General features: G+C 42.0%; 1 protein-coding gene across 1 annotated transcript in view; it reads right to left on the bottom strand.

The window, feature by feature from the left end:
• Positions 1 to 137: 137 nt before the first annotated feature.
• LOC132787785 (maternal protein pumilio) overlaps positions 138 to 11083 on the bottom strand; it is a 191538-nt gene continuing 180592 nt past the window's right edge. The window contains 3 exon segments of the mRNA XM_060795084.1: positions 138 to 3981; positions 4044 to 4212; positions 4300 to 5568. Coding sequence (XP_060651067.1) covers positions 3423 to 3981; positions 4044 to 4212; positions 4300 to 5568 — 1997 coding nt within the window. The 3' untranslated portion in view covers positions 138 to 3422.

Raw genomic sequence — 11083 nt, forward strand, 5'->3', positions numbered from 1 at the left:
ACAAATAAAGTGGAAAACTAAAATATACAATTTAGATATTTACTTTTTCTCTGCTTTGGCAGCTTTTAAGGTTTGTTTTCGGGGTTCTTTTTCATTATTTTTGTTATAGCCCAAACTAATTGTTATAAAAACGTTGCTTGTTTTTTTTTGCTTTTTTACTTTGATGTATAAACTACGATTTGCTTTCAATTTGCTGTATAAGTTAAGTTACATTGTTTACATTTGTGTTATTACCTTTATTAAATGGGGTACTTTTATTTTATTCATATGCTGTAAAAACTAGCAATATTTATGTATAAATATAGCGCTAGTCATATGTAACTGTGCTACTTCAATCTTTACACACATTACATATAATCATGTACATATACAAATACATATCCATATACATATATATTTAAAAACGTTGTATGCTTGTTATACGTGTATAAGAGTCGTCGTATGATCGTATGCCTTCTTATACCTACATATAAACTTCTACTTCTAAGCAGCTTTATGTGTTCTCTTGCCTTTGCATATATGTACGTATGTATGTATGTGTTAATGGCTGTGTATATATGTGTTTGTGGTGTGTGTGTTTGAGACTGTAAGTTATACATATATCTGAACAGTATTCTTATTGTTTCTTGAAAGTTTATGATCGATGCAAATTAAAATTATCAGTGCATTTCGCTCTGTAGACAGGCAGTTAATTAGTTAATAACTAAAAATAATGAAAATTCATATGACCGATATTTGTATACATATATACGACGACAGTTTGAAATGCATTCTCTTGGTCTGAGTGGAAAGGAAGAGGGGAGCTTAAATGGGTTAAGGGAAAATTTACACAAAATTACAAGAGCTCGAAGCTTCCTTTTATATTTATGTATGTACAAACATATGACAACAACGGCAATGACGACAGTAACGTTTACGGCGCTAATTGAAATTTAGTCAATTTTATAGTTTACAATTTAGAGAAAAGCCTTAAATAAATTATAATGAATTTAAATTCGTTTCGATCCTTGTTTGGTTTCATTATGTTTTGAATAAGGCGCCAGGGAAATTTCAAAAGTTATTATCAAAATGTACAAATATTGTTACTTTATATAATACATGTATGTGTATGGATGTGGTATGCCTTTAGAGTGTAAGTTGCACATAGATACATCAATTTACAAATGTGTGATGTGTGTTAATTTGTTCGTGAACAGTTTTAAAACAACTTTTTACACTTACACGTAGGTGTTATCAGTTTAAGGGATTTTCGCACCCAGAATGCATTTCAAGCTGTACAGTTTAATATTTAATGCATATGTAAAAAATTACAAATTATAGATTTACAATAAATTATATGAGATACGCATCAGAATGAATGCTGCCAGTTGCCGCACAACTGTTATCAATTACGCAAGCAGTTCAACTCGCACTGCACTGCTTGCGCACAGTTTGACTACCATTGCGTGCAAAGCCTATATAGGCGAAGCACAAATAAGTGAATGTGAAATTTAGCTAAACTTGGCTTGATTAAAAATGTGTTCGAATCAACAAAGTGATTAAAATTTTAAATGTTTCGATATTGATTTATTGAAATTTGTTCACATTTTTAGATTGGTTCTGTATATTGTGTGGCATGTTTAAAAAATTAAAAGGTCTTTGCAATTGCCGTAACTAAAAGAAACTTAAAAAAATTATATGCAGTAAATAGTAGACGTAATAAACGATAATCAGAAATCGGTAATCAGTTAAATCTTAGTGGCTAAAGTAAAGTTTTCGGTTCGACGGCCCAGAACAGCGCGTTTCTACAATTATAAATACAATGCTTGTTATAATGAGGGTGGACTTAAAAACGAAACAATTTACAAAATACAAATATGAATGCATATAAACATATACATATATGTGGGTGTATATATATATATACAGAGAAGTGTATAGTTGATAGTAGTTGGTATTGTGTACATAGATGTGTAATCGCTACAATGCATGCGAATACTCTTTCAATCAATCGTGAAAGTCTTGTATGAGTCTACGCGTTTATGTTTATGTATGTATATGTATGCAGTATGTGTGTTCTTTTTGATTTTATAACGATATTTAGTTTTTGTTTTATACATTGCAAGCAATTTGATTAAAATTAATGAGAATTTTACAAAACATTCAAATTTTACATGCGAACAAATTGACAAAAAATATTACATTGTTTTACATTGGTATTTTTTGTGTTTGTTTTCTCTTTTCTTCTTTGTTTCGATTTTTTCTTTTTGTTTATTTGTACAAAATTTTTACATAGCGCAAAGGCGACGTGAAATTGTTGCGAAACGCAACGCTAAAGAGTCCGTGATTGTTGTGTTCTGTGTGTGTTCTGTGTATTGACTGTCTGTCTGAGTATGAGTCTGTGAATGTGGGTGTAGGTGTAGGTGTGTGGGTGTGAATGAAGTATGAGCGTAAGGGGTGAGTGAGTGCTCCCGGCTTTGATTTTTTTTGGTTTTTCTTCCGCACATATTTAAAGTTGCGCTCTCTTTAGTCTACATGCTACATTATGTGATTCTCATTATTTTCTCATATTTATATATTAATATTTATATTGATCATAGTAATTCTATATTTGAAATGGTTGCTGTTCAATTCAATTCTACACTAATAATCATCATCATTATACTTTCCTCACCTTCTCTTTGCTTCTCTTGTCTACTCATCTTTTTACTTGTTTGTTCCACAACAGAACGTCACGCGCTTTTTTTTTCATTTCATTTCATTTCGATTATAAAATTTACAGTCGAGAAACTTTCTTAATCATTTACAAATTGTGATTTTCTTTACAAAGTTATTACAACAAAAAATGTAGGCAGACATTGGTTTTTAATTTGTAGTCTGCTTCTTTTACTATTCATTTAAATTGTTATGTTATTTTGCATTTTGCTTGCTTGTGTGTTTTTTTCATATTGAAATCTCACAAAATGAATGTGACAAAGTTTTAGCAACAAATACATGAAACTTCAACACGAACGTGTTGCTCATTGATTTGTTTGTGTGTGTGAGAGTGTATGTTATGCACTTTACAAAAGCATTTAACAATTGAATATACAAATTATCGATTGCTCGCAAATTTTGGAGCCGATCGCTCTCTCATCCTCTCGAGGAGGGGGAGCTTTATTTCCTCAATTTCTTCTGATGTATGGGTGTACGTGTAAGGGCGTTTGTTTGTGTTCGTGTGTGAGTGTGTCTGCAGTTTGTGTTCTGCGATTTTATAAATAAGTTACATTACATTTATTATATATGTATATTATTAATATTTATATAGTATGCATTCGCTTTGCTTTCTAAGCTCTCCTTTCGTTAGCTGTCCCTTTCTTTTCCCTCTTTGTCTTCATCATCTTCTTATCCTTATCCTTCTCCTTCTTCATCCACAGACTAAAATCTAAAATTCGATAATCAATTTACAGCACACCATTGGCTGTTGTTGGGGGTCCAATGGGACCCAAGCCATTGTTCACAGAGGCCACCACCGAGACAGACGACTCCGAGGTGGCTGGTGACGTTGGTTCGGCCATCATGACGTTGCCGTTCTCCTGCACTGCACAAATGGTGGGCGATGCAGCACCGGTTGTGGTTGTTGTTATTGTTGTTGCGACGCTGCCCACCACTGAGGTCGATGCGACAGAGGTGGATGTCACCCCGACAGCACTGCTGCTGGTGGCAACTGCTGTGGTCGCTGTGCTGGCGCCGCTGACAGTGGTGCCATTAGCAGCACCAGCACCAGCACCGGCACCTGCGGCACCTCCACTGGCTGATCCGGCACTTATCGGGTTGGTAATCTTCATGTAGTACTTCTCCAGTTTGGCGTTGATATGCTTGCCGTAGGTGTACTTGCGCAGAGCGGCCATGTGGGGTCGAATCTTGGTCATCAACTTTTTCAGCTGTGTCGGCTCCGAGACGTCAATCATCTTCTGCACCACATAGTTGGCATACTGATCCTTCATCATAACGTGCAAGGCACTGAAAAGGGAATGACTTTAGTATCAATCGAACTTGGGTTTGTTTTATATGTTGGCACTTACTTGTCGTTGAATGTGCAGACCTCATCGATGAGGCCGGTGCGTTCGCCACGTGTGGCATGTGTAACACACTTCTCCACTACATTTGAGGCAAACTTGTGCTGCGATAGCACCAGCACTTTGCCACGCACACTGTTGATCAGAATGGACTTGTCCTCTTGCTTGCCGTGCTCTGCAAATGTTATTGAAATCGAAGAGTTAATACGATATTACAACACTTTCGAAAGCACTTCTTGACATAATTGAAAATGGAGTTTACCTAGCACATGTTGTATGACATAGTTGCCATATTGGTCCTGGATGAGCTGCTCTGTGTGCTCATGGAGCTCGTCTAGAATGGGCGTTGTCTGCTCGGCAGTGCAGTGCTCGAGAATGCGCTGGATCACCCGACAACCGTAGGGATGTGTGCTCAACGAGTAGACCTGACCCTTGAATGCATTGATCACAAACTGCAGGGCAACGGGATCCACGCACTCTATGCACTTCTGGACCACATGATTGCCATTCTGGTCCTTGACGCACTTCAGCACATGTCCGTCCAGTTCATGGACAATCTCCTGCTGCTGTTCCGGCGAGATGCTCTCCAGCGCCTTCTGGATCACACGGCAGCCGTACATTTGTAGCGCCAGCTGCAGAACGTGTCCCTTCACCTGCATGCCCAGGGTGTTCTTTTGCTCTGGGGTGCCGAACTCGAAGAACTTCTGTATGACGTAGTTGCCAAAGACATCGGTCATCAGGCTGTAGGCGGCGCCAAGAATCTCATTGAACACCATCTGCTTCTCGGCGGACGTTGCTCGCTCCAGCTTCTGCTGAATGAACCGAGAGCCGTGCTGATCCTGTGAGAACTCCACAATGTGATTGGTCAGATCGCGCAGCTGCAAGTTCGGATAACGCTGATTCCTAAAGTCCTCCAACAGTCGTGACCTGCCCGGCTGTGGTGCCCCAGCTCCAGCTCCTGCTCCAGCGCCAGCCGCAGCACCCGCAGCGGCAGCCGCGACCGCAGCAGCAGCAACCACCTGACGCGAGTTGGCGACGGCAGCCGCAACTGCAGCGGGTGTGGTGCCCGGCAAGGCCAGATGATTCGAGAAGAGCGAGCTGTTCGAGCCAAACATGTTGTTGGCTGCTGCTGCAACGGCAGCCTGTGCCGCAGCAGCTGTCGCCGGCAGACCCACGGCTGCCATCTGTTGGCGCTGACGCGACTCAGCTCCCGGCGCCCGATTGCCGCCCATGAGGCAGGACTGTGCCGATGGTGGCGGCGTCAGAGGTGCGCCCAGCGGACTGGCCGAGGCATTGACTCCGCCTGCACCCAACGCTCCATATGCGCTGGCATTCGACATGGCTGCTGGCCACTTGACACGCGCAGCGGCTGCTGCGGCGGCTGCAGCCTGGGCAACGCTGCTCTGAACTGCATTGGCTGCTGCGGCAACGCTGCTGCTGGTGTAGTCCATGGCCGAGGGGCTAAAGGCGGATGTGGTGCGATCGAACGAGTCACGACGACCAGTTAATGAGTTTGTGTTCAAAGCGAGACCTGCGAAGAAGAAGCAGACAAGTTGGGAATATATTAGATATTTGATATTAATAATAGTTATGCAGCTGGAGAGCTACTTTAGTGTGCTTCATTCATGCAAGAATCTGATTAAAATGAAACTGCTAAATCCGGTTAATCACACTAGACTTAAGCAGCTTCAGTGGCAATTTTTGCCACATTTTAGCAGTTTGGCCAAGCCAATTGGGTCATAAACCAGGAGCGAGCGTTTTCTCCATTTTGTAATTAATCGAGTTACGTCGAATTGAAGTTGCAGCCATGTCAGTGAGTTTACTTCTTCGCAGCTCAGCTCAGCTCTCAGCTGGCAACGTTGAATGGCAATGGCAATCGTAGTAGGCGGTCGTAAACTTAATTGCCTACTTTAAGGCGCAGCTGGTGTAGCGTTAGTTTTAGGTTGATGCGGCACAGTTGCACGCAGCACAGAGAGATGACTGCCATAGAAGAAGGAGGATGAGAAGGAGGATGAGAAGGAGGAGGAGGAGAGAGTGGTGGACAGTCAGTCTAGCAACCCACTTATTTAACTGTAAGTGGAGGCGGTACTCGTAATGTCACCCATTAAGGACGCACATATGCGCATCAGAGTCGCACACAGCAAAGCTCTGGGGATATGTAAAAGGATATAGCGTATACACGACGCACACCCATAAGTACAAATAACAACAAAGAAGACAGAGCTACAGAGATGGAGAGTGAGGCGAGGGAACTGACAACTTGATGGATGCTGTAATATGTCACTGGCATTGATTTGCCCAGCGAAGCCGACGATGTAGGACAGTTGCAGAGTGGAAAGCAGGTTGGGTGGTTGGGTTGCTGTGGCAATTTACAACATAACAGGATGGGGAATAGTAAGAAATAAGTGAAAGTCTCGCTCGCAAGTCTGCATTGTTATTTACAATCTACTCGTACAGCTTGCTGCAATCGAGGCGAATGCAATTTTTGCATTAGTGCCCTTAAAAGAACGCCTCAGTAAATGCTTGCGGCATGCCACACAACAGCAAAATGCAACATGCAACGCGCACAGCAAAACTGTCAGAACGAACATTGAGTTTAAGGCCTGCTGTAAAATTAATTACGTGCATTTTCAAACATTTCGTTTAGCAGAAGCTGCTACAGCAAAGCGCTAAATAATAATATGGAATAGACCTTAAATTGTCATATAAAACCCAATATTTAATTTGAAATTTGCTTTAATTATAATTTATAATATAATACATTATTATTATAGTCGCTGCCCATAGGATCAAAGGGTATTATAACTTTGTGACTGCAGGAAAGTATGTAACATGCAAAAGGAGGGATCTCCGACCTCACAAAATATATATTCTTGATCAGTCGGTCAGTCCGATATATTTTAAATATAGTACAATATCGATATACCAAATATAGCCTCTATATAGCGGGTATCTCGTAATCTAGCACGCTTAATTAAAGTTTTCTTACATATATTGATTATAAAATATTCTCCATTATTTTCAATATAATATTTTCATTTGCTTTAAATTGTTTAAGCACTTCAACTAAGAGTAAACAATGCGCTTGCAGTTTCTTGGCTTGATCCGCTTCATTTCAATATTACATTTAATTACAAACAGCAGTGCCACAATAGCAGCAACAACAACTACAATAACAATTAGGATCTAGTCGAAATGTAAATTCACAAGGAGACGAGCTAACAAATGAAAGTGACAGCAGCTAAAAAAAAGAAATGAGCCAAGCAACAACATGGAAAAAGTTTTTAATTTTTGCATTCAAATTGCAACTAATTTGGCGCACTTCAGAGACGCGACTGCTAAATTCCCAAATTCCGAAATTCCAAATTCCATTTCAAGTGCAGGCAATGAGAGGAGCGAGCAGTGAGAGAGAAGCGAGAGGGAATGCATGGAGAGCATCAAATGGATTATGTAGTACAAACAATTTACGTCAATGAAAGTGTCGAGTGGTTGGTTGGCTGACTGCGTCCATCGAGGGCAGCGGGTAGCGGGCAATGAATGTGGAAGCGGAATCGGAATTGGGTGTGGAGGAGCATCTACTTCATCTGGTTTGAATGTTTGCCAGTCTGTTTATTTTATTTGCTCGTCGCGGCTCGACTTCTCCCCCTTGTCTTCCTCCCTCTCGTCAGCCGCCAGTGAAAGAGTAGACAACAGCACCACGAAAATTCAGTGCGGTGCTTGGTAGTTGCAACAATTTAAAAGGGAATTATTCATGCAATTTGTGTGCGCTGTCCAGAGTCGTTGCTACCAGTTGTTCATGCGCTCTGTTAGTTTGTGTGTGTGTGTATGAGTGTGGGTGTATTGGTAGCCAAAGCAGTCGTAATAATTGAAGAGTGGGAATAGGAATGGGGCGGACTAAGTCGTGCTACAATTTCTTCAACTTCTTCCTACACTGCATCTCTGATATTCTACACATCTCTCACACTCTCTTTCCGTCTGTCTGTCGGTTGCTTTAGCATATGAATGCGACTCGTGGCAAGCACACTTTGCCAAATGAAACTGCAGCCCCTACTGTGTGTCTGTGTGTGTGTGTGGGTGTGCGGCATTAAAAAGACGCCCCCGTTTATGACAGGCGACATTTTGTGGTTTATGCACACGTTCCACACACGACGTACGACGCAGAGAGGCAGGTGCCACGCCCGCCAGTTTACTCAGCCTGCGCTCCAGCCTAATGTAATGATTTTATGAATTATAAATGCACACACGTGCGCATTATGCACACACCTATACACACATACCCATACACGTACACACATTACTGCATTATAAATAAAAATTGCCGAGTTGCTTAAATGCCCGGAAACTATTTTGAAGTGAAGCAGCAAACGAGAAGCTGCTGGCAACTTTGTAAGCGCCGTTAAGTAGGCTATAAAACATATAAGTCTTACATTAAAATGTAATTAGAGTCCATAATAAAAAGGAAGCTTTTTGGTAGCCCAAAAGCTATTTTAAGACTCATATGTGGCACGACATAAGAAAGCAATGTGTGTGTGCCTGAAGCATCGCTTAAGAGTGCATTCATTTCATAGCTCATATTTATTATTTAATATATTTTAGTACTTTCTCTTTCAACAATTATAGATTAGAAAAACAAAGGTTGCTAGTACGCATTTATGCAACAGCGACAAGTTCGACTCAAATTGAATAATCCTTGTGTGAGTTTGTCCTTCGCATCTGTTCTTCATCTTCGACTATCGCCAGTTGCCATGATTTACCCAGAACACAAATACTTGGCGTTTTGGTTATGCAATCTTAGTTACCTCTATGCTATGCATATAGACGGCACCTTTTGTGTGCAGCTACCTAAGGATATTCAATCAGGTTAGCAGTTTAGTTGCGCGTTACGCATACGCCACGTTGTGCACGTCACTGGGAATTTCATTAAGCGTAAAGTGAATTTCACTCTCCTGCCCTCCCTTCTGTCCTCTCTTCTCAGTCGAGGGGTTGCTGCTACTATTCGCCTTTGCGGAAAGTGTCAAACAAGTTGCTACTGCAACTGCTGCATATGGCACAGAATCATTCATCCCCAACTCACCGTCGTCGTCGTCGTCGTCGTCGCTGCATTCAATAGCAGCTGCTGCAACAGCAATTGACATTTTACAAAATAAACGAATTCATTTGCACAAAAGCAAGCACAACAGGCAGCGGCAGCGACGGCTGAACAAGGATAACAACAACAGTTACAACAATAACAATAACAACAACAACGACACCGACAACAACTACAGTAGCAAGAACAAGTACAAGCACAGTTCAGGATTACAACAACCATGTACTCGCTGTGCGATGTATGTAAAGTGGTTTTGGCATTGGCTTTGGCTTCTGCCTGCTGCCTGCTGCCTGCCTGCCTGTTGGCTGTTTGGCTTCTGCTTCTGCTTTTGCTTTTGCTTTTGCTGCTTCTGATGTTGCTGCTGTGGATGTGGCTGTGGCTGTGGCTGCTGCTTCAGGTTGTGCTTTGGCTTTCACTTTCCCCCAAATGCAATCACATGTTGCCAACATGTGAAAGGTGTACATAATAATTTGTGGGCACAACTTGTGGGTGTGAGTGAGAGATGGCAGAGAGTGGATGCCAGGCAAATCCCAACGACTGCCAGCCTGGTAAACTGGCAGCTACGGCCCCTTATGCCACCGCCAGCAACCTCTTCCCATTGTTCTGAGAGGCACGGCCAAATGGTTTGGCGGTTGCCAAAGTCAAACTGTGTGTGAGTGTGTTCATGTGTGTGTGTGTGTGCGTGGGCGGAAGGAGGTTGCAATCTCCTGCACCTGCACTTCTCCCCCTTCCACCTTCCACCTCAGCTTCTCTTGTGCGCATTAACGTTTGTAATTGCATCGCTTGCCTGGGCAATGCCAACTGCCAACTGCCTACTGCCAGCTGCCTTCTGCCTCCTGTCTCTTGCCCGCCCGGCCACTTAAAACAATATAATCTCCATTAAAAAGCTTTTTGACATTGCACGTTTTGGGGCTATCGGAGAAACGGAGGGGGACGACGAAGAAGAGCAGGCTTACAGTGTTGTGTCTTGGCGCATCGATTGCACTCAGTAATGAGCGTGTGGAGGTGGACGGATTCCACCGGAATGGGTTTTGGGATGAGAGTGTGCAAGTGCAAGTGGATGTAGATAAACTGGTAACCGGTAACCGGCAAACGGTAACCGAGTCTGCCATTATGGGGGATGCCCGCTTGCTCTTCTGCTATTCTCGCTACTGGATGCGGAGATGCTTGTGCCATGAAATTGAGAACTCAGTCGAGTCGCTTGCCTTAGTGCTAATTGCAATTGAGTTGTGCAACAACTTGCGTCTCTATCTCGCTCTGTGTCTAGGTGTGTGTTCTCCATATGTGGGTTGAATCGACATATGACCAGGCGCCACTCTCGAGGCACATGCTGAGAAGATGCAATTCGCAATCACCTGCACTCACTTGATTGTTGTGTTCTCGTTGTCGCTCGCATTCTGCAAATTGTTGCTGTGGTTGTGTTGGACCCTAAGCATGTCAAGCAACCGCACCACAGAGAAGAGCAGAATGACAAATGCTCTTAATTGATTTTTGACTGATTGTCAGGCCGATAGATAGATTGAAGGCTTCAAGTGAGAGTGGGGCATTCTTATGTTAGTTTAGTCTGACAGAAAAGTTACATAAATTCGACTTTAAGCAACACAATTGCGGGGTATAAAGTCTGAAAAATAATTGAAAAATGTAATCTACTACCTTATGCGATGTGTCAGCTCAAATTGGGTAGAATTCACATGAAGCGGGAATTAATTAATGAGTTAATGTGAGAGTCGTGCCATTAACGGTGCAAATTACGATGAAAACGATGTGAAAAATGAAGTTGCGTCCATTAAGCGGCATTCCGTGTGGTCGGCAATGAGTAAATTGATTTTTACTTCGACTCTTAATGCACTTGTTAACGAACTCAATAATTCAATACGGGTTTAAATTTATTTAAACAAGAAACCGAAATGTAAAGTGCGAAGGCAACCAGAAATATAAAATGGCTGTCTAGAAAATT

Source organism: Drosophila nasuta, chromosome 2R (assembly GCF_023558535.2).
Source record: "Drosophila nasuta strain 15112-1781.00 chromosome 2R, ASM2355853v1, whole genome shotgun sequence".
Lineage (NCBI taxonomy): Eukaryota > Metazoa > Arthropoda > Insecta > Diptera > Drosophilidae > Drosophila > Drosophila nasuta.